At 47.7% G+C, this 27,835-nt stretch overlaps 1 protein-coding gene across 3 annotated transcripts in view; it reads left to right on the forward strand.

The window, feature by feature from the left end:
- The window catches only part of NR3C1 (nuclear receptor subfamily 3 group C member 1), a 503,133-nt gene that overhangs the window by 26,957 nt on the left and 448,341 nt on the right, over positions 1 to 27,835 (forward strand). Inside the window, exons 1-2 of one of the 3 annotated variants that reach the window (XM_069244697.1) lie at positions 22,051 to 22,226; positions 25,697 to 26,893. In XM_069244697.1, coding sequence (XP_069100798.1) covers positions 25,710 to 26,893 — 1,184 coding nt within the window. In that variant the 5' untranslated portion in view covers positions 22,051 to 22,226; positions 25,697 to 25,709. Of the gene's footprint in view, positions 1 to 22,050; positions 22,227 to 23,046; positions 23,395 to 25,696; positions 26,894 to 27,835 lie in introns of those variants that run through there. The other 2 variants (XM_069244694.1, XM_069244696.1) reach the window with 2 other exon arrangements.

Genomic DNA, 27,835 nt, shown 5'->3' on the forward strand with positions numbered 1-27,835 from the left:
AAAAAGGCAAAACTCAAACTTTTAATGGGAAGGTTGCCGCTGCATCTCGGCGGCTAACTTTTAAATGTTTAGTTTAGTTTAGGAAAGCTGAATCCTTAAGTCAGATTGTAAATTTTCGAGCAATTTCTGTATTTATTTTTTAGATAAATAAGATCTGAGAAAGCTTTTTCACATAAATATGTGTGGGTAAAAGAAGTAGAACCCTAAAGGTCTCATCTCTCCTTAACCTCTCTGTCAAATGTAGTTCATTTGTTTTATAGCACCTCTCATACTAGAGTAGGGTGTTGGAGCACTTTACAGAGGCCTACAAGGTGTAGGATTCACATTTCATCCACACTGGTAGGCATTTTCTGAGAGCGCTTGATCTGGAGAAGCACAAACTCGGGATCAGAACATAACACAGTGGTTAGTGTTGAGTTTAATAATAAGAATGTATTTCTACAAAAGCAAACCTTTTTAGCAGCATAGGGGAAATGAAAGACTGGAAAAAAAACATAACTTTCTAATTTGTGCCATACAGCTCTTTGATACCATTTCATAGCTCACTGTGCGAGATTACAATTGTAACTTAGAAACTGCACAGTAACAAAATATTCTCTGTGACATAAGCAGTAACCCACTGTGCTATGCACATAAAATACTGTTCTTTGCATGATTCACATTCTTTGCAGCAGGCATATTTTTTTTTTTGATAGTGATTTTTTTTTTAATTGATTTTGAAAGAAAATGAATACAATGATACATACATTTAACAGGATGCCAACAGGCATCTAACAATGGTCGAACCCATAATCCCAGGCAGTACAATGTAATTGGAGGTTATACTTTGTTCAGTTTAGGAACCTGCTGCGGCCTCCCACTTCCCCCATATCTTATTATATTTATTTGGACATCCTCTAGCCTCATATACAAGTTTTTCACTCTGCGCACACCAGTCCACACCTCGTCTCCATTTATTCAATGTTGGGGCACTTTTAGCCTTCCAGTCCGCCACTATATCCCTCTTGGCCACTAAGTACGCAACCCCAAGGAAAGCTCGGTCTGGTCTCCTCAGCCCAGTGTCGCCCATGATCCCCAGAAGGAGAGGCAGAGGTTTCCTCTCTATATCTTCCTGCAAGACCCCAGAGACTTCCTGTAAGACAGCCTCCCAATAGGTCACCATGGCTGGGCAGGTCCATACCATGTGGAAGAAGTCGGCTGTGGGGTTCCTGCAGCGAGGGCACTCCGCTGTGGGCCGTAGGCCCGCTCTGTGTAGTTTGGCGGGTGTAAGATATGCTGTGTGAAGATAATATGTTTGTATCAATCGAAGGTACGTAGCCATCGCTAGGGTGCGCGGGGCCATCAGCGCTTCGTCCCAGTCCATCTCATCCATGGGGCCGGTCCATCCCTCCCATCTTTGGCGGAGCCTCTCCAGAGAACCTGTAGTGCCAGTGATCAGGGTGCGATATATCTGAGAAACACCTCCCATACCCAGGCCCCCCATCAGCGCCCTGGCCTCCATGGGACTATACTCTGGTATGGCATCTCCCACCCGGACGTGTACTAGGAGGGCGTGGCGGAGGTGGAGATACCTGTGGAACTGTGTCTTATTCAATGAAAAGTTTTTCAGGAGGTCCTCAAAGGACCGCATGTGCGACCCTCTCCAGACGTCACCCAGAGTGGAAATACCTATGTTATCCCAGTTCTGAAACCCCTCCAGGCCTGCCACCTCCACCAAATGCCTCACATGCCATAGCGGAGTCTGCTGGGTGAGACGCCCCCACCACCCCGTCTACCTTTGAGCAGTCCGCCATCCCTGTAAAACCACCTTAGTTACATCCGGGACATCCCGGGAAATCGGACCCCCGTAGAGGGTGTCAAAGATCCGTGGGTAGCCCATCGTCTGAAGTTCCAACCGGTATGCTGGGTCTGCCCATCCACCCCCCACCCAGTCATTAATCACAAGTAAGTGCGTCGCAAGGTGGTAGAAGTGGATATTGGACATGCCCAAACCCCCCTCGTATACATCTCTCTGGCAAGTTTTGAGCGCCAGTCGTGGGCGAGCTCCGCTCCATATAAATTGACGGGCCAGTGAGTCCATCTCCCTAAACCATTTCTTGGGGATGGGAAGTGGGAAGTTTTGCAATAGATAGAGGAGCCTAGGGAGGATCATCATCTTGTATAGTGCTATTCTGCCAAGCAGGTTGAGGGGGAGGGTCCTCCAGCGTAGGAGATCAGTCCTGATTCTTCTAGTTAGCAGTGTAATATTAAGCTCCCATGCCAACTCGGGGAGAAGTGAGATATATATTCCCAAGTATTTAAAACTGTTTATTTGTATTGGGATGTTCCGCTGCCAGTTCACACTGTCTCTGGAACGATACAGGGGGACCAACAGGGACTTGGTGGGGTTTTGAATCAATCCCGAAGCTTCCGCGAAGAGGCCTAGGATTTCTAGCACGCGGGGGGCGCTTTTGGCCGGGTTGGAAATATATAGGAGGACATCATCTGCGTACAATGCCACACGATCCTCTGAGCAGGTGGGCCAGGACCAACCCTCGATTAGTGGGTCTTCTCCTAGTATTATCGCTAAGGGTTCTATTATTAGCGCAAAGAGCAGGGGAGATAGTGGGCATCCCTGCCGGGTTCCACGGCCAATGGGGAATGGATCGGAAACCACTCCGTTCACCTGGACTCGGGCTGTTGGCTTGGAGTATAGGAGTCCCACTAGGCCTCGGAATTTGGGACCGAGTCTGTTTCTTTGTAGAACCTGCTCAAGGTAAGACCAGTCCACCGTGTCAAAGGCTTTTTCAAAATCGAGTAGGAGCAATGCCAAGGGTGTATGCGACAGAGTCCTGTGGTGTGCCAGGGCCTAATGCAGTGCCTGGTACTGAGAGTGGGCATGAAGCCACATTGGTCGGGATGTACCAGGGTGGGCATTACCTCTTTCAATCTGGAGGCAAGGATCGAGGAAAGCACTTTGATCTCAATGTTTAAAAGTGAAATGGGCCGGCACGCCGAACACTGCCGTGATGGGGGTTGGGTTTTGGGGATCACTACAATTGTAGCTTGATCGATCTCAGTGGGGAAGCGGCCTAGTCTCTCAGCCTCCTCATACATGTTAAGCAGGTGTGGACCCAGAATATCACTGCATTTACTGTATAACTCTGCTGGGAATCCGTCCGGGCCTGGGGTCTTAACCGGTGCCAGGTTGGAGATCGCGTTGGTGATTTCTGCAAGACTAATGGTTTCGTCTAGTCTGTCCCTTGTCTCCGAGGAGACCTTGGGAAGGGTAACATCATTTAAGAGGGGAGTGTCTCTCTCGATAGTAGGACGGGGGTGGATTGCATATAAGCAGGCATAGTAGGAGGCAAAACTTTGCGCAATTTAAATAGGTGTTTTGGAGAGGGAGCCCGAGGCCTCTAAAATCTCAGGAATAACCCTGTTGTCTAGGGGGCGGGTGGCCAGCCAATGTAGAAGCTTCCCATTTTTGTCCCCCCAGCCATATATTCGGGCGACTGAGGCTCTCCAGATATGTTTTGCTGATTCTAGCATTATGTGTTTAATTTCGTCTCTGACCATAGTCAGCTGCCTCATGGTGGAGGCAGACGATAAAGTCACTTGTTGGCGCTCCAGTCTTAAGGCCTTAGCCTCCAAGTCGGAGACCTGAGAGTTCCGGTCTCGCTCGCAGGAACGGAGAAGGTACTTAGCCTGTCCTCTAAGGGTAGCTTTACAGGCTGCCCATAGTGTTCCTGGAGATCGGACTGATCCCATGTTCAAGTCAAAATATTGAATGAGATGATTCCTGACCTCGTGGGTGTAGTCTTTATCCTGTAAATACCAGGCGTTCAGGTGCCACATCAGGCGCCTGGAGGGATCTGTTCTGCCCAGTCGGACACGTACTGGTGCGTGGTCCGAGACTCCCTGAGGGAGTATCTCCGCCCCCGCAACGCTCGGGAGGTCCAAAGCAGGCATAAACACAAGATCTATTCTGGATTGCGTCTGGTGGGCAGCTGATGTATGTGTGTATTGACGTTCCCTGGGGTGCCAGGTTCTCCACACCTCACATAGGCCTAGGCTCTCAGCCCAGCTATTGAGGGCCGAAGCCCTGTTGGATCTACTGGCGGTGGCCCCGCCAGACACATCCAGGCTGGGGTCGAGAACAGCATTGAAGTCTCCTCCCAGCAGGGTGGCCCCTTGGGGAAGATCCGCTGTCACTCGGCGGAGCAAGAGTAGGAAGGTATCCAGTCCCGCCGGAGGGGCGTACGCACATACAAGGTTTATCGGTGACCCATGGAGCATCCCCGTGACTACTACAAATCTGCCCTGTGGATCGGACTGCGTGGCTGTAATTACCATAGGTAGGGAGCGGTGGAGTAGGATGGCCACCCCTCTAGAGAAGCCCGCGTGATATATTCTGTCGTAACCTCCTCGCATAAGCATGGGGCATCTAGTCCCGAGGAGGTGAGTTTCTTGTAAGAGGACCACTGAGGGGGAATATCTGCGAAGAGTGCTAAATACTGCTGACCTTTTGAACTTGTCTAACAGGCCATTTACGTTCCAGGAGAGGACCTGAGTCAATGTGTGCCAGGCGTGGGTTACATAGGTACTGTACAAAGCTGAGTGTCTGGCTGTGGATCTAGGGACGGCCGTTTCGAACATAACAATGAAATATTAAAATAACAAACGAGGTTAAGCCACTCGTTACACTCTAAACTCGTTTCAAACTCCCCCCCCCCTCCCCAACCGTCCCCCTCCCCATGCTCCCACCCTGGAAGCATCTGTCGCCCAAATACCCAACCAGAACCAGACAGCCAGTAAGACTGTCATTGGGGTGGAGTGGTGGACCCCTCCATTTAACTGGAACAATTGCAATTAGTGGTCATGTGCCGAGTTCAAGGCGCTGTGCACCAGAGAGGCACTTTGTGACCAATGGCGGCCCCTGTGGGGCCCACACCTACAAGCCGGACAACTCGGGGCCCCCCGAGGCCCTCCAGCAAGGGCGGAGTATATCATATTAGTCGTGTTAATCGAGTGCCGGGGACTGGCTCAAGCAGTTGTCGTCCGTCGTTTGGGTTGAGGCTCGGGGCTCGGAAGGGTCCGCGCCTCTCTCTGTCTGTGAATCAAAGTCTCGGGCTGCCTCATTATCCGCAGGAGTGTCTGTGTCTTTTTGCCTCCCCCTCCGAGACCTGGTTCGCCTCCGGCTCCTCCGGGGCCCCCTCAAGAGGGAGGGTCCCACACGGGGGTCTTCTCAGCAGGACCCAGGGGTCCCCTCCGGGCTCCGACGCCCTCCTCCGTCAGCCAGTCCCGTGCCTCTTCAGGTGTTTCAAAAAAATATGCTTTCCCGGCCATAAGGACTTTGAGCCGTGCGGGGAAGAGGAGCATGTATGAAAGCTGCATTGCTCTAAGTTTTTGTTTAACGTGATCATATGAACGACGGCGGGTCTGGACCTCACGGGTGTAGTCCGGGAAAATTAGGATTTTATGGTTCTCCCATTGAAGATCTTCCAACCGTCTATCCTCCTTAAGGATGTTGTCTTTATCTTTAAAGTTAAGGAAGCGTGCAATCATCGGGCGTTTTGGGCCACCCGGGGGGGGGGGCGAGGAGCAAGTGCCCTGTGGGCTCGTTCAACCACGAACCAGGGCGAAAGGGACTGATCCGGCATCCAGGTTCTGATCCATTTCTCCAGAAACTCGGAGGCTCCGCTGTCCTCTATGCCCTCCGGGAATCCGATGAAGCGCAGGTTGTTGCGTCTTGACCGGTTTTCCGCGTCCTCTGCGCGACTGTGCAACTCACTGGTTCGAGTCTGCAGCTGAGTCACCTTGGTTTTAAGTCGGTTAGGTCGCTTTCAGTCTGGGAGACTCTGACTTTAACCTCGGTGATTCGGTTCACTGCATTTCTGAGGTCCTGCCTAATAAGGCCCACGCCTTCTCGTACTTCCCCGATTTTGGTCTCTACGGCAGACTGCGATGCTTGGATGGCTTGAAGGATGGCACTCACTCCCTCTGGCGCCGGGCCTCCACTGGCCGTGTCTCCCTCTCCTCGTTGGCCCGTCAGCGTCGTGAACTGGTCGATCTTTTGCTGGGAGGGTGGAGGTTGTTTGTTCACCTTGTCTCTCCCCATCGTGGTACAGGGGACGAGAGTCAGATAAGCTAATTCTTGCAGTGCTTCAGTTCAAATCCTAGTCCTCTGCTCACTTGTTGTTATCACGGATCCAAGGAGGGCCCCACACCAGCGGGGACCCGCCGCGGCAGGCAGATCTAGGTGGTCTCAGTGTTATGTGCACGAAGGCCGGGAGGTTACAAACTCAAAGCCTCTTTCTAGTTCCGTCTGTGTTCCCCTGGGCTCCACGGGGGCACCCCCCCGGCCGGCTCCGTGCGGGGGGGTTTAACTCGTTGGTCTCCCTCGGACAGTCTCTCCGCGACACCCTTTGAGTAGGAGGGGGGAGAGAAGGAGAGAGGCGCTTCGGCCTAGGATCTAGCCTCCCCACCCCTAGGATCCAGTGACTCCACTGTAAGTCCAACCTCACCTTGGTTAGGCCGCAGACTGTGTTGCAGTATCTTAGATCGAGTCACGGCTTGTTCCCAGTCATAGTTGTGGTCCGCGGTGCTCCCGTTTAGACTAGGGGCCCAGAGGGGGGGGGGGGGGCGGACCCGGCCCATCGGCATTTTTGTCAATTATTAATTAAAAGTTGGAAAGGGGGGGGGGAGAGTGCCTCTTTCTCCAAGCCTCTCCTCCTCCCCCTCTACCCTCAGGTCGCCTCCACACCTCCAGCGGGGCCTCGTCTGATCTTCCGCGCAACCCAGGCGCACCACACGCCCCCAGCCCTCACCTCGAGTCCGTCGAGGCACCGGGGGGGAGGCGGGAGCCACGGGCGGGCGTCCTCCTCGCCGCCGCCACACCGCTCTGCTCCAGACCAGCAGGATTTCGCCCCAACGTAGCAGGGCATCGCGGATCCTCTCTGCCGGCTCCCCCAGGTAGGCACCCACTCAGAGTCAGCCCGGAGCCCTCTTCTCGGGCCGGGGCATCGCAGCCTCCTTAATCCGCGGGGCTCCGCGCACGGAGCGCGGCCCCAGCGCCCTCTAGAACTCCTGCTGCGCCCTCAGGCGGCGCTGCCGCATCAGGAGGGGCTGCAGCACCAGCGTCGGCTTGGCCCTCGAAGCCCAATCTCGGCCGACATTTTGTTTTTCTTTCCCCTCCAAAGCCGGTCGGGCCGCGGCGCGAGAACGGGACCTGCTTTCCGCAGCCGCTCACCACGACCGGCTCCCCAGGGGCCCGAGGGTCACGGGGAGAGCCGGAACCGCATCCTTCGCTCGGCCAGACTGCGTTAACTATGGGCGGATGACGGAGGGGTCCAGAGCACTCTCAGAGTGCGACCGCCATCTTGACGCCCGAAGCCACGCCCCCTGCAGCAGGCATATTAACAATCTGCGCTATCTTAGATGAGTCAAAACTGCCACTAGACAAAACTCACATCTCTCTCCACCATGAAATTAATCACCAGAGTTATCTTGGCGCTTTTATTTTTGCCAGAAAGTTGGTGGATGTACAAGGAACTTTGCAGTGCTTTTAAAACTGCTGCACAAAGAAAATAAATAAATATAAAAACACACATATGTTTCTGTCAGAGGTCCCAGCAGAAGTGCCTTCCTGCCAGCCCAGGCCTGCGGACCCCCTGGGAATAGTTATCTTAGGGCACAAGTTATAGTTACTTGAGGTAACTATAACTATAACTGATGAACTTCTATGGGTTTGTACGTTTGAAATGTGAGCCTAACTATAACGTACCAGTAACCTTTGGCTTTTTAACTGAATTCCTATGTTTTTTTTTTACACTTCTGTTTCCTAACTAGAACATCCCTGTAACCTTCGTTTTTTTTTTCTTTTTAGTGAATTTCTGTGGTTTTTTTTACGTATAGTAATTTTCATTACTATATGTTAATTCAACCACTGCCTATGGCACGGCTCGCCGGCAGCGGTTGGCCACTAGCCCTGGCCGGTGGCCAGGCCCTGAGCCCACCCCCCTATAAACACACAGCCTTGCACCATGCACGGCCTTCGTCTGTGCACATTGGAGGTTGCCCGAAAGTCCTGGCCTGAAGCCAAACCCTGCGGCCAACCCCCCTAACCTCCCAACCACACGCTGTGCACTGCCCTTTGTCTATGCACGACAGGAGTTGGCTGCAGCCCCTCTTGGTTTGAGAGAGTGTATCTGGGGTGAGAGTGGCTGTGAGAGTGTTTGTCTGGGTGTGAGAGTGCGTACATCAGTGTTTTAGTGGGTGCATCAGTCTGTGCGCTGGTCTCAGTGGGTGTGTGAGGGTCTGACTGGGGTTGTGAGTGGGTGCGTGAGTGTCTGAGTAGGTCTGTGAGTGAGTGGGTGTGTGTGTGAGTGGGAGAAAGAGATTTACAGAGTGAAAGAGAGTGAGATTGATAGAGTTTTTTTAGGTTTTGATGTTTGATATACTTAGAATGCGATATTTCTGCACAATTAGAGAAGAAAAATGTACTTGTCATTTAAAAAGAGTATGATCACCCTTCAGTATGAGCCTTTAAATATTTGCTCTTAAAAAACAAAATGAAGGAGGGAAATGACCAGGGTTAGACCTGGACTCAAACTCTCAACGTTCAGTGTGAAGGTCTGTGACCTTCACACTTGAGCTATCAATTTTTTTTAAATATATTTTTTAACAGTTTATGTGCTGTCTGGGACTGCGGTCCGATTGCTCTTGCAACCAAGGAGTTGCTTTAAGTAGCAGCTACTGGAGCAATGGTTTCATATCTGCAGATATGCGTGCAGGGAACAGAGATAAAAACTCCGCTTTCTGACAGCGGGACATGTTTGGCAGGTCCCCCTGTCAGAAAGCGGAATGTTTGCTGTGACTTGGCTGCAGCTAAGTGGTGGCCCCTGGGGCCTGGAGTTCCAAAACTTTTTTATTGTACCCCCGAGGAAGTGGTGGTCCCCGAGGGGCACGTGGCATGCCTCCACTTTTTTTATGATTCACCCCGGAGAGGTGGCGGTCACCAGGGCTATGGGGAGGCTGGGTGCCCCCCTTACATATACCCACTGCCTGTGCTACATTTTGTTCTCTTTTTCTTTTTCAATCAATCGTCGATTTGTAAAGCATAGCTAATCACCCATAGGGTCTCAAGGCACTGAATGTAGACATGCTGCTCAGTCAAAGAGCCAGGTCTTGAGGTCCTTCCTGAACTGCTTCAGTGATGTGGTCCGCCTGAGCGTGAGGGGAAGTGTATTCCACGTCTGGGCTGCAAGGTAGGAGAAGGATCTTCCTCCTGCTGTACTTTTCCAGATCTTGGGGACGGCTGCAAGGGCGAGCTGGGAGGAGCAGAGACGTCTGTTGGGTACGTAGAAGGTGAGGTGGTGGTTGAGGTATGCCCGTCCTATGTTGTGCAGTGCCTTAAAGGTGTGGCTCAGGAGTTTGTATGTGATGTGCTTGTTGACTGGGAGCCAGTTTAGGTTTCTGAGGTGGGAGGAGATTCGGCTGTGTCAAGGGATGTCCAGGATGAGTCTGGCTGCTGCTTTCTGGACTGTTTGTAGTCTTGATTGAAGTTTCTAGGTTATGCTGGCATAGAATGTGTTGCCGTAGTCCAGTTTGAGGGTGGAGTGTGTGGGTGACTGTCTTCCTTGTGTCGGGGAAATCCATTTGAAAATCTTCTGCAGGAGACAAAAGATGTGGAAGGTTAATGAAGAGACGGTGTTAACTTGGCAGGTCATCGATAGAGAGGAGTCCAGGATGATGCTCAGGTTGCGTACATGGTTAGTAGTGGTAGGGGCGTTGCCCAGAGCAGTGGGCTACCAGGAGTCATTCTAGGCAGGAGTGGAGCCGATCACAAGGAGCTCTGTCTTGTCAGAGTTGAGCTTGAGGTAGCTAGCCTCCATCCAGGCAACAACTGCTATTATCCCATTGTGGAAATTGCACTTGGCTTGAGCAGAGTCTTCGGGCAGGCAGAGGATCAGTTGGGTGTCGTCGGTGTAGGAGACTGTTTAGCTCGTGCTGTTTGGTGATCTTAGTGAGCGGGACTGTGTAGATGTTGAAAAATGTCAGGCTGAGGGAGGATCCTTGGGGCACTCCGCAGCAATTGTTTTTAGGTTCTGACGTGAACGGTTGTAGTCTGACCCTCTGCGTTCTTCTGGTGAGGAAGGACCTGATCCGGTTTAGGGCTTTGTCTCGGATGCTGGCGTCATGCAGTCTGTCTGTCGCAGAGGGTGGAGTGGGAGATGGTGTCAAATTCGGTGGAGAGGTCGAGGAGGATGAGTGCGGCAGTACCTCTGCGATCGGCAGACCCCTGCATTAAATTAAAAAACAAAAATGCTTTTTAGCCCTGGGGTGGGGGTCCCTCTGGGACCCAAGCACCAGAGCTAAGGGGCCAGGGTGTCTGTACCCTTGCCCTTTTTTCGTTTTTTTACATTTTATTCAGGGACTCGGCTGACAACACTTCCTTGTTGAAGTCTTGTCAGCCAATCAAATGTCAGCAGGACATCAGGTGGTGTCACGAATCCTTTGCGTCACTATATATACAAATTTGGACTTCCTTTAATTACTCAAAAACTACTGAATGGATTTACACCAAATAACAAAAAGGGCTCTTTCTGGTCCAAGAGCTACATTTATGCCAAATTTGGTGTAATTCCGTCTAGTGGTTTTGGTGCTATTGCTGTTCAAAACCCCAATGGAAAAATGAATGTGGAAAATGTGTTTTGCCCCCCCCCCTTTTTCTCTGCCCCCGCTTCACGGATCACCCCAAAACTTTCCAGACAGCAACTGAAGTGAGCGTCGTATTTTCTTGGAAAATTTCATGAAGATTCATGAAATGGCGCCAAAGTTATTAGCAAAAAAAAAAAAAGCTCTTTCTGTAAAATCTTGGTCCTAACTGGAACTACCCAGTGGCGAACGCAACTAGGAAAAATATATATTCACAGAAAATCAAAGACTAGAGGGACGTTACAGTTAGGTTCTAAATTTACATGCACAAAACCATAGAAATTCAGCTGTTATAGTTTAGTTATTTCAAAGCTCGCGCCCCCACCATGCACAGCTAATTACCCCACAAATTAGAACATAAATACATGGTATCATTAATATTATCACTGAAACATTTGCAAAAAAATTATTAATGAGAAAACTGTGCAAGGTTGATATTCTGAAACCGGTCCCAGGATACTTGAATCCTGCCCAGGGAGGGCCTGGCCTGGCAGTTTGGGCTGGACTGCTCCCATTTGGAGCAGGGTCAAGACTGAATTGCAAATGGCTGGGTCCGACCTGGGGTTACGTGGCAAGCAAAATAACTATGGATTAAACCCAGATCTGTGACTGGGGGTGAGTGTTTGAATAGTTTCAACACTCCGTCCATTTTATTTTGTGATGTTGAATAACCATCCGTGCCAGAATGCATCCTGACCTGCTTATTTATCCAATTAGAGGGCACAGTTTCACACAACATGTTTACCAATTAGAGTACTTCCTATTGGCTAAATAGTCAGTGATACTTTGTTGAGTAAAGGTGTAGTGCATACAGCGGCATAAAAGACCTTGAGGTAAAGTCTCCAGTGACCTTAGGGGTCTGTAATTTTGACAATGTGACTGATCCTCAATCGTTTTCATAAAGAAACCTGCAATAACATCAGTCCTCGTATAGGGAAGATGACAAGACTACAAAGAGTTGAATCCCCACCAAACAAGAGTGCTTCCTCTTAATTTCATATAGTAAGTGCTTTGGTGGAGACGTACTCGTATTCCTCTGCATTAAGAACGCATCTCCAAAATCTTCGGGAAACGTGCTGAGGAGGCCTTTTCGTAAGCTGTCCATCATTCTGGATAAAGGCAAGATAAAGGTCCATAACCTCAAACGAACTTAAATGTGGTGAGGTCAAATGGGTGTAACTTCTAGGTCATTTTACATACTTGTAATGGTTAATAAGGTGAACGACGAGCTCTGGTCTCAACAGGAGATGACAAGAAAGAACCCTTGTCAAGTCACTACTTTAGGATCAAAGGGGGAGCCTCAAGGCCCCCGGGATCCTTGCCGGCACCCCCTCCTCTAGAGGGAGCCAGCATTGCTCCTGCACACAGGGTGAATCAAAAAATGCTGCTCCCTGCATGCAGAGCAATCCTTTCAACTGTTTTCCTGCCTGCTTGACAGCGGGCAGGAAGACGGATGTAAATTCCGCTCCCAGCAAGTGGTACCAAGTTTCCTGCTCGCACTTATTAGTTTGCTCTCCACCAAGCCAAAGTAAACTGCTATCTCTGGAGAGTGGGCACCTTGGGAAATAAGGAGTCCGCTCTGGGAGGTGGCGCTCCCCAAGGCCATTAGTGGCTTCAGGTGGCAGGCCCACATTGCCCCCTCCTTTTAGTTTGCACGGGCTGGCCCCTGGGATGTGGTGGTCCCTGGGGGGGCCCTCAATGGTCAAAAAGCGGGGGGTTCTGTGATACATTACTTTAGCCCCGGGAAGGTGGTAGTGCTTGGGGGCTATTCCCAGCCATTTGAGGGGGGGTCTGTGTGCCCCCTCCACAATTTTTCTGTTGGTGGGTCTCCTCCGGGTGCTAAAGAGCCAGTGGAGAAGGGTCCGCGCACCCCCCCCCCATATTTAAATAAAGTCCAGTAAAGGTTGGTGGTCCCTGGGGCTCAAAAGAGCTTCCGGGGGGGCGCATGTGCCACCTGCTAACTTTATTTATATGTCACAAGCCCCTGGGTGCTAAGCTCAAAGCAAGTGCGGAAGACCATGTTTTTATTTTTTTTTAAATGCCCCGATTTGTGATCCTCCTCGATTTTGTGCCAAAAATGTTTTTTAAAAGGCTTTTTGCCTTGGGAAAGTCCCTGGGAGGCCCCAGCACCAGGGCTAAGAGAGTCAGAGTATTCTTAAACTGTATCCTTTCCTTTGTTTTTTAGGTTGAGCTCGAGAGCGCTCTGTCCTGTGGTAATCTCTCTGTGGGCTTTTAACAACGCCCATGTCACACCCATCACTTTCGTTGGTTTGTTGGGCTTGCCTTTTAAAATTTGCTTGATTTCATTAGTGAAAGACATGCATATGTCAAGCCTTTTCTGGTGTTTAGCCCTCCTCAAGAGCACTTGCCAACTACTGAAAACATAAGAAGCTCCACGTTTTCTGTATGGTTTCTGGACTACTTTTTCTCTTTATTTCGTAGACAGCGCAATCTTGCTGGGCAGTTTAATTCTATTGTTTATCCTAGCGCTCCTTTACAAAATCAAGGTTTTATGCAGCGCTATTGTGCTGTTTTTTAAAACAAATTAGTACTATGCAAAGAAGAAACCGGACTGGTCTTTTTTTTCTGATTAGTCACCTTCACGCTCATGGTGTGGCGCTTTAAATCGGCTCCCTTATGTGAAATTGTATTACTTTTCATTTTCAGTTTACATGGCAAGAAAAGTGCGGTTAGGAGTTTACAACGCTAATAGCTCTAGGTCGAGCAAACGTGAGACCCACTGCATTGCAAATGCTTGTTTTACCTTATTTTTGGGACTCTGCTGAGTCCGTGTCCCAAAATGGCTGCCAACACTTCGTGGTTGAAGCGTTGGCAGCCAATCAAATATCAGCTGGAGGATTGTTGGATCCTTGATGATCTGCATCCCTAGATATCTATATTTCTTTTTTCTTTAATATCTCCAAAACTACTGGACAAGTTTACACCAAATAACAACAAGCATTTGCAAAGCCAATAGGTCGGGCCTGTGAGAGATTTATTGGCTTTGCTAATGTTTTTTGCTTTGTTGCAATTGGCTGAAAGTAGTGTAGAAAAGCTCTGAGACAGCCAGCGTTGGCCATGTTATACTGTTTTTTTTTTTTATTTTAAATCAGTAATGCTGCTCTGAAGCCAACGCTGTTGTATGATGTGGGTAACAAAAGGATAACCTCAATAGATCTTGCACAGATGTGACCTATTGGCTTTGCCAATGCTTGGTATGGGATGCCAAGCTGTAAGTTATAAGTATTTATATAGTGTTTACAATGGCTGAAGTGCTAATGTTATAGAATGGATAATAGCCTTGCCAAGGTGTTACTGTGTCCAGATTGAGAAGCATTTAGGACCATACAAAAACACTGAAAAGATGCATTATATATGTGCTGAATGTAACATAAGTTGTAAGTAGACAGAAACGTCCAACAGTTTACATCTTTTCTTACAGTCATGCTGTAGGCTATGTGTTACTGTGTGTACAATAATTACAGAAGAATCAAAAAAGCACTCCTGATTGCTGGTTTAGTAGTAAGATATAGCAATAATCAGTGTTCAGTGGGTTTCCTAAAGCTTTTGGCTCTTGTGCCACTGCACCTGCTGCACCACTCAAATTGTGGTACCCCTAGTGCCTGCAAGGTAACTGCGCTAGTGACTGCTTGTTTAGTGGTAACATATAACAATAATCGGTGATCTTTTGTCCCCTGTGCCACTGCACCATCTGCACCATTCAAACTGGTAACATAAAGCAATAATCAGTGTTGCGTGGGTTTCCCCGAACTTTTGATCCATGTGCCACTGCAGCTGCTGCATCATTCAAATCATGGCCCTAGTGCCTGCAAAGTAACTGTGCACAGGAATGCTTGTTCATTGGCAACATATGGCAATACTCGGTGCTCGAGGGGTTAACTAGAGCTTTTGGCCCCTGTGCCACTGCACCAGCTTCACCAACCAAATCATGGCCTTAGTGCTTGCAAGATAACTGCACTTGGGACTGCTTGTTCACTGGCAACATATAGCAATAATCGGTTCTCAATAGGTTTCCTAGAGCTTTTTGCGCCTGTGCCAGTGCACCTCTGCCCCATCCAAATCATGGCCCTAATGCCTGCAAGGTAACTGCGCTTGAGACTGCTTGTTTAGTGGTAAAATATAGCAGTAATCAGTGCTCTGTGGGTTTCCTAGCGCTTTTGACCCATATGCCACTGCACCAGCAGCACCATCCAAATCATGGCCCTAGTGCCTGCAAGGTAACTAACTGTGCTTGGGACTGCTTGTTCACTGGCAAAGTATATCAATAATCTGTGCTCAGTGGGTTTCCTAGAGCGTTTGGCCCCTGTGCCACTGCACCTGCTGCACCATTCAACCTCCCCCCCCCCCCCCAAAAAAAGCCTGCAAGGTTACTCAGCTTGTGACTGCTTGTTTAGTGGCAAGATAAAGCAATAATCAATGCTAAGTGGGTTTCCTAGAGCTTTTGGTCCCTGTGACACTGCAGCTGCTGCATCATCCAAATCATGGCCCTAGTCCTGCAAGGCAGCAGCACTTAGGACTGCTTGTTCACTGGCAACATATGGCAATAAATGATGCTCTGTGGGTTTCCTAGAGCTTTTGGCCCCTGTGCCACTGCACCAGCTGCACCAATCCAAATCATGGCCCTAGTGCCTGCAAGGTAACTGCGCTTGGGACTCCTTGTTCACTGGCAATATATAGCAATAATCTGTGCTTGTGCATTCCCTAGAGGTTTTGGGCCCTGTGCCACTGCACCAACCAAATCAAGGCCCTTGTGCCTGCACAGTAACTATGCTTGGGACTGCTTGTTCACTGGCAACGAATAGCAATAATCTGTGCTCCTTGGGTTTCCTAGAGCTTTTTTGTCCCTGTTCCACTTTGCCTGCTGCACCATCTGAACATGGCCTTAGTGCCTGCAAGGTAGCTGCGCTTGGGACTGCTTATTTAGTGGTAAAAAATAGCAATAATCAGTGCTCGGTGGGTTTCCTAGCGCTTTTGGCCCCCTATGCCACTGCACCTGCTGTACCATCCAAATCATAGCCCTAGTGCCTGCAAGTTAACTGCACTTGTGGCTCCTTGCTGAGTAGCAACATATAGCAATAATTGTTGCTTGGTGAGTTTCCTAGAGCTTTTGGCCCCTATGCCATTGCACTTGCTGCACCATCCAAATCATGGACCTTGGGTCTGCAAGGTAACTGCCCTTGGTACTGTTTGCTCACTGGCAACACATAGCAATAATTGGTGCTCGATGGGTTTCCTAGAGCTTTTGACTCCTGTGCCACTGCACCTGCTGCACCATCCAAATCCTGGCCCTAGTGCCTGTAAGGTAACTGTGCTTGGGACTGCTTGTTCACCGGCAACATATAGCAATAATCAGTGGGTTTCTTAGTGCTTTTGGCCCCTGTGCCACTGCACCTGCTGCACCATCCAAATCATGGCCCTAGTGCCTTTAAGGTAACTGTGCTTGGGACTGCTTGTTCACTGGCAACATATAACGATAATCAGTGGGGGTTTTTAGCGCTTAGGTAATATAAGGAAATTGGTAACTGCGCTTGGGACTGCTTGTTCACTGGCAACATATAGCAATAATCTGTGCTCAGTCTGTTTCCTAGAACTTTTGGCCCTTATGCCAGTGCACCTGCTGCACCATTCAACTCATGGCCCTAGTGCCAGCAAGATAACTGCGCTTGTGACCGCTTTCCTAGTAGTAACATATAGGAATAATCTGTGCATATAGGGCTTTGTAGAGCTTCTGGCCCCTGTGCCACTACACCTGCCGCACCATCCAAATCATGGCCCTATTGCCTGCAAGGTAACATAAGGAAATTGTTTATATCCAGTAGTGTATGTGTTATGAAAGAGTGATAGTGATGGGCATAAGGTGGGCGTGGTTAAAAGCCCACAGATAGATTACAAAAGGTCAGAGCGCTTGCGAGCTTGACCTAAAAAAGGGCACAAGCAGGCTCCATGGAGAAAGGTAGCATTCCTGTTTCCTATAAAGGCGGTCACTCCGAAGGTAGAAGAAAGCAAAGCAAAATAGCCAGGAACCCACCAACACACAGCTTGGCATTTGACCTCGGTGTTTGAATGATCAACAAATGTGATAGATAAGAACAAGATTTAAAGGCCTAAATGAGTTTTCTGGAAGTATTCAGTGAACATGTTTTTTTCATTGGGCGGGTCAAACTGAATCTGGACAGCCTAAGCAAAAAAAGCCAGCCAGTAGGAAGAGAGAAAATGTGACAGGCAGAACGCATCCTCAGGTCAACTTTATGAAACTCCACAAGATGTCTTTTGCGTACCACACAGCTGCGATGTATGGTAGGCTGCAACCTAAAAGGTGCTGTTTCTGGCCCAAGAACTACCCTTCTGCCATATTTGGTGTAATTCCATCCAGTAGTTTGGGTAGTAGTTGTATCTAAAATCCCTATGGGACCCCCCTGTTTCTCAGCCCCCGCTTGACAAATCACCCCGAAACTTTCAAGATGGCAGTTGAAATGACTGTTGTAGTAGTTTTGAAACTTTCACGAAGATTCGTCAGACAGTGCCAAAATTATTGGCAAAACAAAAAACACTTTTTTCTTTGGAAACTAGGTCCTAACTATAACGACGTAGGATATATATATATATATATATATCCTATCTCCTATCTCCTAAGCGTTTCCTCTTTCGGATGAATAAAGCAGCACTCACAGTACACCAGCGGTCTGCAACAATCTTTGGTTATTTCGGCATTCTGAATCAACGCGTTTCGGTCCCACAGGGACCTTGTTCAAGGTAGTGGGCTCCATATTGCCCCTTCCTTTTAACATTTTGTGATCTGCATAATAACAATCAACATTAACGAGGGACCAGAATCCTTTCTTCTAACATGGCAGACACTTTGGTAGTTGCACCAAGAAGAGGCGTGCTGTGATTTTCAGCCATTAATAAAATAAATAAAAATTTTGAAAATACACAAAACAAAGTTGAAATTACAAAATTATATATACATCCTTATTACTAACATTAATCCTAAATCCATATTACTTCACTTTTCAAGCTATACTTTCTTCCAGATTTTCCATCAACATAAATATAAACATGAACGGACCAGAATTCATTCAGCTATAATGGCAGACATTTTGATAAATGTAAAGTAAGCCACTAGATTATACATAAGTATTACATGCATCCTTAATTATTAAAAAATGAATGTTTTCTTTTTTGATGATCCTATTCACATATATTAATTCATCTCTGTAAGTCAAGGTATTGCCAATTTTTGGACATACATAACCATACATCACCACCATGGCCCTATCATATATATATATATATATCTTAGAGAGAGTGAAATATATATATTTTAATGTATTTATTTGTATAGCGATTACCTACCGGCGGTCACCAGTAGGCAGTTATAGTTGGAACCTATTTTCCATAGAAAAAAAGTATGTTTTAACTTGGCTATACCTTTGCCACTGTTGGATGAATCTTTACAAAGTTTTCCAGGAAAACTGTCAAATTGGGTCTTGTTGTACATGGAAAGCTTTGGGGTGTTCTGTTAAGTGGGGGACCGAGTATGGGGTGGGGGGTCAAAAAAGAGTGAGTTGCCCATGTTAATTCCCATGGACTCTTTAGACATCCCGAACCACCGGACGGAATTACACCAAATTTGGCAGAAAGGTAGCTTTTGGTCTGCAGATCAAGCTCTTCCTTATTTGGTGTAAATTTGCTCAGTAGTTTTCAAGATATCAAAGGAAAAAGAAAAATAGATATGTAGACCCGCAGGCCCTGGAGATCTCCTGCTGAGATCTGATTGGCTGCCAGTGCTTCAACCAGCAAGTGTTGGCAGCCATTTTGGGATTTGCTTCAGCCGAGTCCCAACAAAAATGTAAAAAAAGGAAAGGGGGCAGGGTAGGTATATCCTAACCCCCTTGCCTTGGTCCTGGGGAGGGGGGGGGGGGGGGCTGTGACCCCCAGGGGCTAAAAAGTTGTGTTTTAAAATTCTCAGCAAAATCCAGTTTTTTTTTTTTTTTTTTTTTTTTTTTAAGTGCAGTCTCCCACAGTTTTAAGTGATTGTGCTCCCTGGTGGGCCAGGTCCCAGGGGCATGCCATGTAATTTTAAAGGAGGATGCACACTGGCCCCTTTCGGAAGCCCCGGAGCCCACCACCTCCCCGTGGCTATCATGAATAAAGATTCAGGGGGGGCTGTGCAGACCCCCTATCTCCCCCAGGACCTGGGACCACCACCTCCCCAGGGCACAAATTACAGTTGTGAGAGTGTGGATCCTAGGGACCACCACTTCCCCCAGGCTACATTTCGAAATACACAGGGGGGATTGTGTGGAACAACCCTTACCTCCCCCCCCTCCCCCCCCCCCCCACCCTGGACCACCACCACCACCACCCTAAAAAACATAGGGCGCAAGGACCGTCCCGGTGCTCCAGGGACTACCACCTACTTGGGGCACATACAAAATTATTGTGTTGGGCCGGACTGAGCTGCCTGGGACAGGCCCCAGGAAGGTGATGGTGCCCAGGAGGGGGTGTGGTCCACACTAACCATTTTTTATTTATTGCCGGGGGAGGTGGTGGTCCCAGGGACTCGGTGGGGGTCCGTTTGCCCCCCCACCCCAACAATTTATTTAAAGTAGCTCTGGGGAGCTGGTGGTGCCCAGAGGACCGCCCTTGCCTCACTTTCTATTTTTATTATGTAGCCCCGGGCAGGAGGTGGCCCGAGGCCTGGGGGGAGAGGGACAGCGCACCCCCCAATATATTTACTAAATGGCAGTTCCTCCAAAAAAAATGTTTTACAAAAGCCATGATAAAACAAGCATTGACAAAGCCAAAGGTCTGCCAGCTAACTCCAAGCCTATTGGCCTTGCCATTGATTTTTCTTTTTGTGTGATTCTTTCTGTTTTCTTGTGAAGGACACTTTACCACTGGTAGTGTGCTTGGTGCTGAGGAACAGATATTGAGCGGCACAACAAGCTTAGGCTGTGAATGCCTGAGTAAGAATGTTGTGATAACGAAACATCTTCTGAATTTTTTGATGGAGTGCTGAATGTGGACTAGATTCTGAGGAAGGAATTTCCTCATCCATATGAATAGTAGTGTGCAGTGGTGCGTCAAGTGTGCCATGGAGCCCCTAGTGCCACTAGGCCTCAGTTTTGAGTATTTTCCTAAATCAGAAATGGTCTGCTGCGTACGACGAGTCAATACTAGTGTGCTCCACAAAGTGGGAACGAGAACCAAACAAGATCACCATCCTTTCTGTTCCCTCTTAAATCACAGGAACTAAAAAATAGTTATGATGAGCTGAGTGTAAATTCCTGGTATGAATATATGGCTTCCCTTCGTAGCTCGGGAATCGAGGAGCAGTTCTGAACACAGCCCAACGTCAAAAGCAGCTATTTAATCTATACTTGCTGCTCCATGTGGAGCCACGGTAGTGGTCTCAAGTGGTTGGAGCAGGTTCAGATTTGTAATCCTGGCTGTCACAGATTGCACTAATTTTCCAGATACGGGAAAGCTTAGGTTTAAAGCATCCCCATATTCTAAGGCTGATCCCACTTGAATGGGAGAGAGACTGTGGTAATGTGGAACTCGATCGATAGGTCAACTTCAGACATATCTTTCAACTCGCGCTCATTTACTGGGTGTAACCTGCATCGCAATCAATGTTTCATTCCTAAATGCTTTCCCTAGATTTCACTATGGAATGGACACCTGTACTGCTAGCTTCCATCACCTAACAAAAATATTGTTGACTTCAGCGGGATAACTCGCCACAAACACCTAAACTCACCATCACAAAAGAGTCTGAGGATTAACAGGTCAAACCGAAACCTAAGGATTTAAAAGCATTTGATCGGAGAAGGACATGGTCCAGTCTTCACCAGCCACAAACATGAAGGCCACAGGTCTCACTGCCACCGACCACCGTGATCCTCCCTTTTTGCAAGTATCCATTTTAGCACAAGGCTTTTCATCCAGCAGGGATTGGATAGAGGGTGAGTGGAAGATACTCTGGGTTACATCCGGTTTGCCCACCGTCTGAAGTGGACCTCAGTCTCCTAGGGAAGCAGACAATAATGAAGCCGCGCAGCCAAGTAAGGGTATCTATCACAGAGTATAAATGTTATAAAAACCAAGACTGTGTGAAGTAGTATCCCGGGGTATTCACAATCAGTTGTCTGCAGGTCAACGAGGATGCTGATAGGGTTGCAGGACTGAGAGCGACCCGAAAGATAACCAGGCCCAGACATGGTCCAGGCAGTCCCCCTTCCAGTAGGAGTCTGACTCCGCAGACCATGCCATAATGACCAAACATTAAACTAGAATACGAGATAAACCTAAACTCGCACTCAAAGCTTGTAGAATTCACTATCCTGATTACCTACAAACTTGGCGACAACACGTCTTTGATGTTTGAGTTAGTTATTTGACTTCCAAAGTCGCATTCAAAGTAACACTGAATTGGTGATAACATTGTCCTATGTTGTTTGTAATGTAGTGCTTTATATGGAGTGAAATAATTCAGTATAGGTCTTGGGGGGGGGGGGGGAGGTATCTGTGAGCTTGGGAAATAGATGTCCTTGACTGGACACATATAGGACTTCAGAACCCAATGCATTATATAATTCTTCTCCGTACGTATTGTTTAAATTACTTTTCAGTTGAGGGGGTTAACTGTTTGCTGTCCTGACCTGTCAGTTGTGTTATAGTTAAAGCTAATATTTACTCTGCTGCGAAAAGGAAAATCAGCAGTAGCAAAAGCGTTATTCCTATTACGTAGCACAGAAACAAACCGCTTCTGATGTCTACAAAAACATCCTACACTGTGATCAACAACTTAAGATTCATGTTATACCAGAAATGTAAAATGAAATGTCAAATACACCTGCATTTAAGCCTAACTGTCGCTTTTCCTACAAATAGGACAGCTCTTGGTGGGATGTTTGTGTGTGTGCACAAAGTGAAAATAAACGTAAAAGTGACCAAACCGAGGCTTCAAAAGTTGGTACTGTTAAAAGCTGTACCTCTCGGTTGCAGAATTTTTGCAGCTCCATATTTTGTAAGTGTTTGTATGATAAAGAGAATGTGTTACTGGATGTAGCTTGAAGCAAAATGCGTCATTCTATTTTCGTACTTTGATGAGGTAGAAAACAAAAAGTGTTCTTTGGCGTCACATGCTTGTGGCAGAAAGCGGAACGTGACACTTGTGGTGTTGTCCCTGGAGGAGAGAGAGAGCTGGATTGAGGGAGGCAAGTTTGGAGGTTGCAATTGCCGGCAACAGCCCACAGGCGGCAGTCTTCTCCGCACGCGGCTCCCGTGCTGCTGCCGCCTTCCTCCCCCTCCCCCTCTTCAGAGTGCAGAGCCTGTGACTGTCAGCAGCAGCTCTTCTACAATCTCCCAGCTGCATGTACAGTATGCACAGAGCCTGCCAGCCCTCTTCCTGCTCCTGGGGGGGCACTGGCTCCACCTCGAGGGCACCTCCCCCTGCTCCATTTTGCGAGATGTCTCTGCTGGGCCCCTGCTGAACAGTAAGTATTTGGTGGGGGACGTAGGAGGGTCAGGCAGGGAGGGGGTTTGCAAAGTATCCGCTGTCAACGTGATGCTTCAAGGGGGTCTGTTGTAGCTTTGTTTTTTTTAAGTAAATATGAAGCGGGGGAGTGTGTGTTTTTCAAAACTAAATAATAGGCAGCGTGTATTGAGGGGTGTGTGCAGGGGTCTGCAAGGTATGCACTGCCTCCATAATTGTTTGAGATGCGGGGCAGCTGCATCGCTGCCTTTTCTAAGGAAATGTCAGTGAGGGGAGGGTTTGTTTATCAAAACGACATAGTGAAAGGCCGGGGATCAAAGTCGTTCTCTTTTATGTTTACCAAAGTAAATTCGAAAATAACTGCCAGCCCTCACATTTGAGATCAGTCTGTGGAAGCGGTGTATTTTATTTTAATTGTGAAAACAACGGCGGGGGACCTCCAGCCGGTCTCATGACATGCATTCGAGGATGTTGATTTTATAAGTACTGTTTAGGTTTGCTATCTGTGAAAAAACTCATATTTTGCCACGCTCCGAGGAAGGTGTGTTTGGCACTAGGTACGACCCCTTGGGGTGGCAGAGAGAGCAGGCGGGTTGCCTCTTAGCCTGCCCAGTATGCGCCCCTGCTGGAAGTGGGGGCAGGCGTGTAACAGGCAGGGAATTTCCCTCCAGTCCAGGTATAAGCGATTGACCTATACATATATTTAGGCGCGGGGCGTCAGACATAAATAACACTTTTGTTGACCGGAAGTGCCCCCAGCGCGCGCATTCAGTGGCTCGGCTGACATGAACTATATGAACAGGGCATGGTGCCATGCTCACTGCTGAGTTTTCGGGGGAAGGAGACGCCCACTGCCCTTGGTTGCAGGAGTGTGTTGCACGCTGCCTGGGAGATCGTGCCACGGCCGCGCGTGGATCCCCGAGCTGTTTTGCAGTCAGTTTGGTTGTTTTCGTCTTAAAAGCAGTGTTTGCCTCTGCGAAGTGGGCGTGACGCGGAGCTCAACAGGTCCCGAAGGCTGCGGGTTTTTATCAGGCGCGCGGGGAGGGCAGAAGCGACCCGGCTGCGTCAAGGATCACCTCGCAGAGGGGAAGCGGGGGTGTTATGCAGTCTCTCTCCCTGGATTTTCGGGAGCCTTCCCTCCTCCAGCCCACATGTCTTTCTTTCGCTATGTAAGTTTCAAACTTCTGCTGGGATATTTCCACATAAAGTTGATAAGATTTCTGATCGATGACTCATCATCGGCAAATCGAATTAGCTGATTTTCTATCTGTAACACCCGTTTCTAGTTTTTCACTCGTCCCCATTTTCACTCTTTTTTTTAAACCAACTTTCTTCCTGCATAGGACACTTTATTCCCATTACTAGTGGTTGTATTTTTTATTGCCGTTGCAGCGCCAGTTTTCTTTTTTTTTAGTTTAATTTCTGCTGTGCTGTCGTTTTATTGTGGCCCACCTTTTCTTTTCTTTCTAATCCTTATTCATTGAGTTCATGAAAATGAAGTGCAACATTTCTCATTTTTTTTAGGGATATATAAACGCTCAGAGTACGGAGATTTTGTTGTTGTTGTTGCATTATCAGTGCAAGCGTTACATGCCACAGAATGTTGAGAGCAGTGGTGGCCGCACGGGACGTTTTACTATTGTTGTTCAACTCCACGCCTTTCATAATTGTACAAAAAATATTCTTTAGACGCGAGTAAGAACAGAACGTATAATAAATACAGAGATGGGAATACAATGTTGACCCTGAGAGTGTTTTCTCGCTAGTAAGTCTTTCAAAAAAGTTTCACCGAGATCTCCGATATCAGCACAGACCTATTGCGACGAGTGTCCCTGGAAGAGTGTTTTTTTGTGTGGGTGGGTGGGTGGGTTGGGGTGTGCCGGTGGGTGTATGTGTGTGTGTTTTTTTTTTTTTTGTATTTTTTTTTAACAAAGTATGTAATCCAAAGCAGGAAGCATGTGGTTAAATTTGTGCAGCACTGCAAAATCGCGCCTCATGACTATTGGGAAAGTCGTTTCCCTGTGCAAAGCAATTACAACAAGCGGTCTGTAAAACCGTGAAGTGTTTTCCTCATGTCAGTATCCCGGTTTTGCTGTACTGTGGTGGTAAACTCGAATCTGACCGTTGCACCTCTGTAATGAATGTTTCAGGGTGCATTTATTAGGACATTTGCTCTAAATAAGGTTCATTTCACTGCCACGTGTGTAAATGAATATATACATATATATATATATGCCGTGTTGGGGAATATAAACTTAGCACAGTAACACGTTAGACCAGCTGTAGTAATACATGCGGATTCATGCATTTGTTACTGCAGTGTGAAGGTCAAAATACTTGTTATTACCACTGTAGAATACAATTGATAAGGCAAAACCATTCTTCACAGCCTCACACATTGCATGTCACGATGATTTTGCACAGTGAAATAACTGCAGATCGTCACAGGACCTCTTCAGTGTGTTTCTACCCCACTGAAAGTACTTGTATCCTTTTTTTGGGTGTAAATACAAATTCAACAGAAACAAAAACCTTGTATCTGGAGATGCGTAGGGTGTAGTTTGCTCTGTAGTACCACTGTGGAGAGAGGCAATTGGCACGAGGACCCACACCAGACTTGGAAATCAATATTAAATATTACACTCTGCACACCTAATGTTTACATATATTTATATGGTAAAGTAAAATATAATAGAAGGCTTCTTGGCCTTAAAGATAACAGATGTTTATTGTGACACAACTCAGTGGTACTGTGTATACACACGAGTGAATGCGCGGGCACAGCATTGCTTATGTGACAGTGCACATTGTCGGGCGGCCTCTGCACCTCCGTATAGCGCACAGATTTCAGAGGGGGTGTCTTTTCCAACACCAAAGGTACTGGATCATTATTCTCCCGAAGATCCGCACACTTCCATACACGCAGGCCTCAAAGAGCAGTGCTGCCGAATAGACGGGATTGGAAATGTTGCCCTCAACACAGTTACCGCTACTATTTTTATTTTTTTTAATCCGTCAGTGAAGGATCTGCGCACGTTTTTCAGAAACATGTATGTAGCCAGGGCCTCGCTAGTGCAAAGGGGCTTTTTGTGAAGGGAAAAGACCAACAGACCCGCGTTTGTGTTATTTTCCATGAAATGTAACTTAAGGTACTTTAAGTCAGTAAATTAATTGATGTGAAATACCTGTGTGGAATGTGAGCAACTGAGAAGATTTAGATTTTCGTTTTGCCACAGAATACATTTTATGGATTGTTTTTTTTTTTTTTTTTTTTTGGTAGTCTTTCCTGGATAGTCCAGACATTAAAATAAGCGGCTTAGGAGCAAATTTGGATAAATCCGAAAAACATGTCATAATCCTTTTCTGATGCTTTAATGTGTCATTGCTATGTGGTGATATACATGGTCGGACAATAACTGTAGTGTGTGCTGCATTGGTTTGCTAACCATGTTCTTGTTGGTTTCGTTGCAGCCCACAGTATCTAATGGACCCCAAAGACACCGTAAATACCCCCAGCGGCACGCAAGCAAGGAAGAGTGTGCAGTTCGGAGGGAAAGCAGGAAACGTGATTGATATTTTTTCAGCTTACAGGGGTGGAGCCGTCGGTAAGGTTTCTCCGGCTCCCGCGACGACGTTGCCTGCTGCCCAGTCAGAGTCCAGGCTGCAGCCCAGTGTGGGGGATCTGCCTGGCAGGTCTCTCAGTAATGTGCCTCAACCAGACCTCTCCAAGGCAGTGTCCCTCTCCATGGGACTCTACATGGGAGAGCCTGACGCCAAAGTAATGGGCAACGACCTGGGCATTCCTCAGCAGGGCCAGTTGGGGGCGCCAGCAGGTGACACAGATTTCAGACTCCTCGAAGAGAGCATTGCCAGTCTCCAGGCCAAGTCCGCACGGCCGGGGGAGACCTCCGGAACGCCAGGTCCTGCAGGGAAGCAAGAACTCTCCACCGCAGCTAAAGGTGGTCTTGTCTTGGAGTCTGCAGCTGAAGGGACCCGTGGCCAGGCTGGCAGCGATAGCAACGGGGGCCATTTGAAACTGTTTTCGGATGACCAAATCACACTTGATATTCTGAAGGATTTTGAGCTAACGCCAGAGTCCCCAGGTGTAGATGTGAGTAGAAGCCCATGGGATGTAGATCCACTCTTTGATGATGAAAGCAATGGCTTGCTATCCCCTCTGCGGGCAGATGACCCCTTTATGATGGCGACCAGTGCCAGCGAAGACTGCAAGCCACTCATCATGCTGGACTGCAAACCTCCGCAGAATGAACAGAGGGAGCACGTGCGCCTGCCTACCATGAGCATGCCGATGCCCCAGGTGAAGACAGAAAAAGAAGACTACATAGAACTCATCACCCCTGGCGTGGTGAAACAGGAGAAAAAGGGACCTATGTACTGTGGAGCACACTTTTCAGGGTCCCACCTGCATTCGTCTGGCATCTCTGTCCATGGGGTCAGCACTTCCGGAGGGCAGATTTATCACTATGATCTGAATACTTCACCTATCTCTCAGCAGCAGGATCAGAAGCCAATTTTTAATCTCGTTCCATCGCTTCCAAGCATTTCAGATGCTTGGAAGAGATGCAACTCAACTGGGGAGGACAGTCTGACTTCCCTTGGGAGTATAAGCTATACCGGCAGACCCACTTTTTCCAATGGCTACTCAAGGTAAAACTCTATTTTTTGTGGTTAAATATGGAAGAAAAAAACTACAAAGTTTGCTTAAAATTGAAGTTTTGTACTCTATACTGTCATTCGTTAACATGCTGTGGTGCTGCCCACCAAGTACTCCACAAACATTTAAAATATCTAGAGCACACACTTCATGATATCAAATAAGTTGTTCTAGGGTTTCCATTTCAATTGTGTCTTTTCATAAACCGTCTACAAAATGGCAGCCATATGAAGAGCATCCGAGACCGCTAATAAAGAAAGCCTTGAAAAAGTGCTTCAAATAGAGAAACATATGGAGGTTTTTAAATAAAAAAAGGTTTTGGAATCAAAAGCCACATTGAAATTATTACTTTAATGACAACTTATGTAAAATCATTAAGTGGGTTCCCACTAATGCCTTGATAGAATGTTATTGGAGGTTTGCCACAGTCACATGTCGAAAAGTAATGTGCTGCATTTTGAATACAGCTCACACTACTGATGATTTACTTGCATCCTGCACACTTTAATATGATAGCCAGTGGCGCTGCGAGCACTAAGAAGGTACATGCCTTGTGCCAAATAGGCAATTTGAATGATTGAAGATGTTGTCTTCATTGTTGCTGATTATGAGTTACTCGCAAGATCACAGCCTTGCATATGCTGTGATACCTTACCCACCAGTATTATGGACATTTCCTTACACCCGTCTCCTAATCAAGGACACAGCAACAATTAAGGTTTCAGTGCAGCTTTCCTGTACTAAACTGGCCTGAGTTATCCAAACATAGTTGTGTCCAGAAAGGACTCTCCGGCACTTTGTTGTGAATCAGCGTTTTTTATGTTAAGATCTGAGGCGGCTTCTCAGAGGCGAGACTAGTTATAGAGCGGCTCCACCTCTGTAGGTTGAGCAGCAGAGATTGTCTACTGTCTGCCTAGCGACCTGATTTGGGGTAT

This window comes from Pleurodeles waltl, chromosome 7 (genome assembly GCF_031143425.1).
Source record: "Pleurodeles waltl isolate 20211129_DDA chromosome 7, aPleWal1.hap1.20221129, whole genome shotgun sequence".
Classification (NCBI taxonomy): domain Eukaryota; kingdom Metazoa; phylum Chordata; class Amphibia; order Caudata; family Salamandridae; genus Pleurodeles; species Pleurodeles waltl.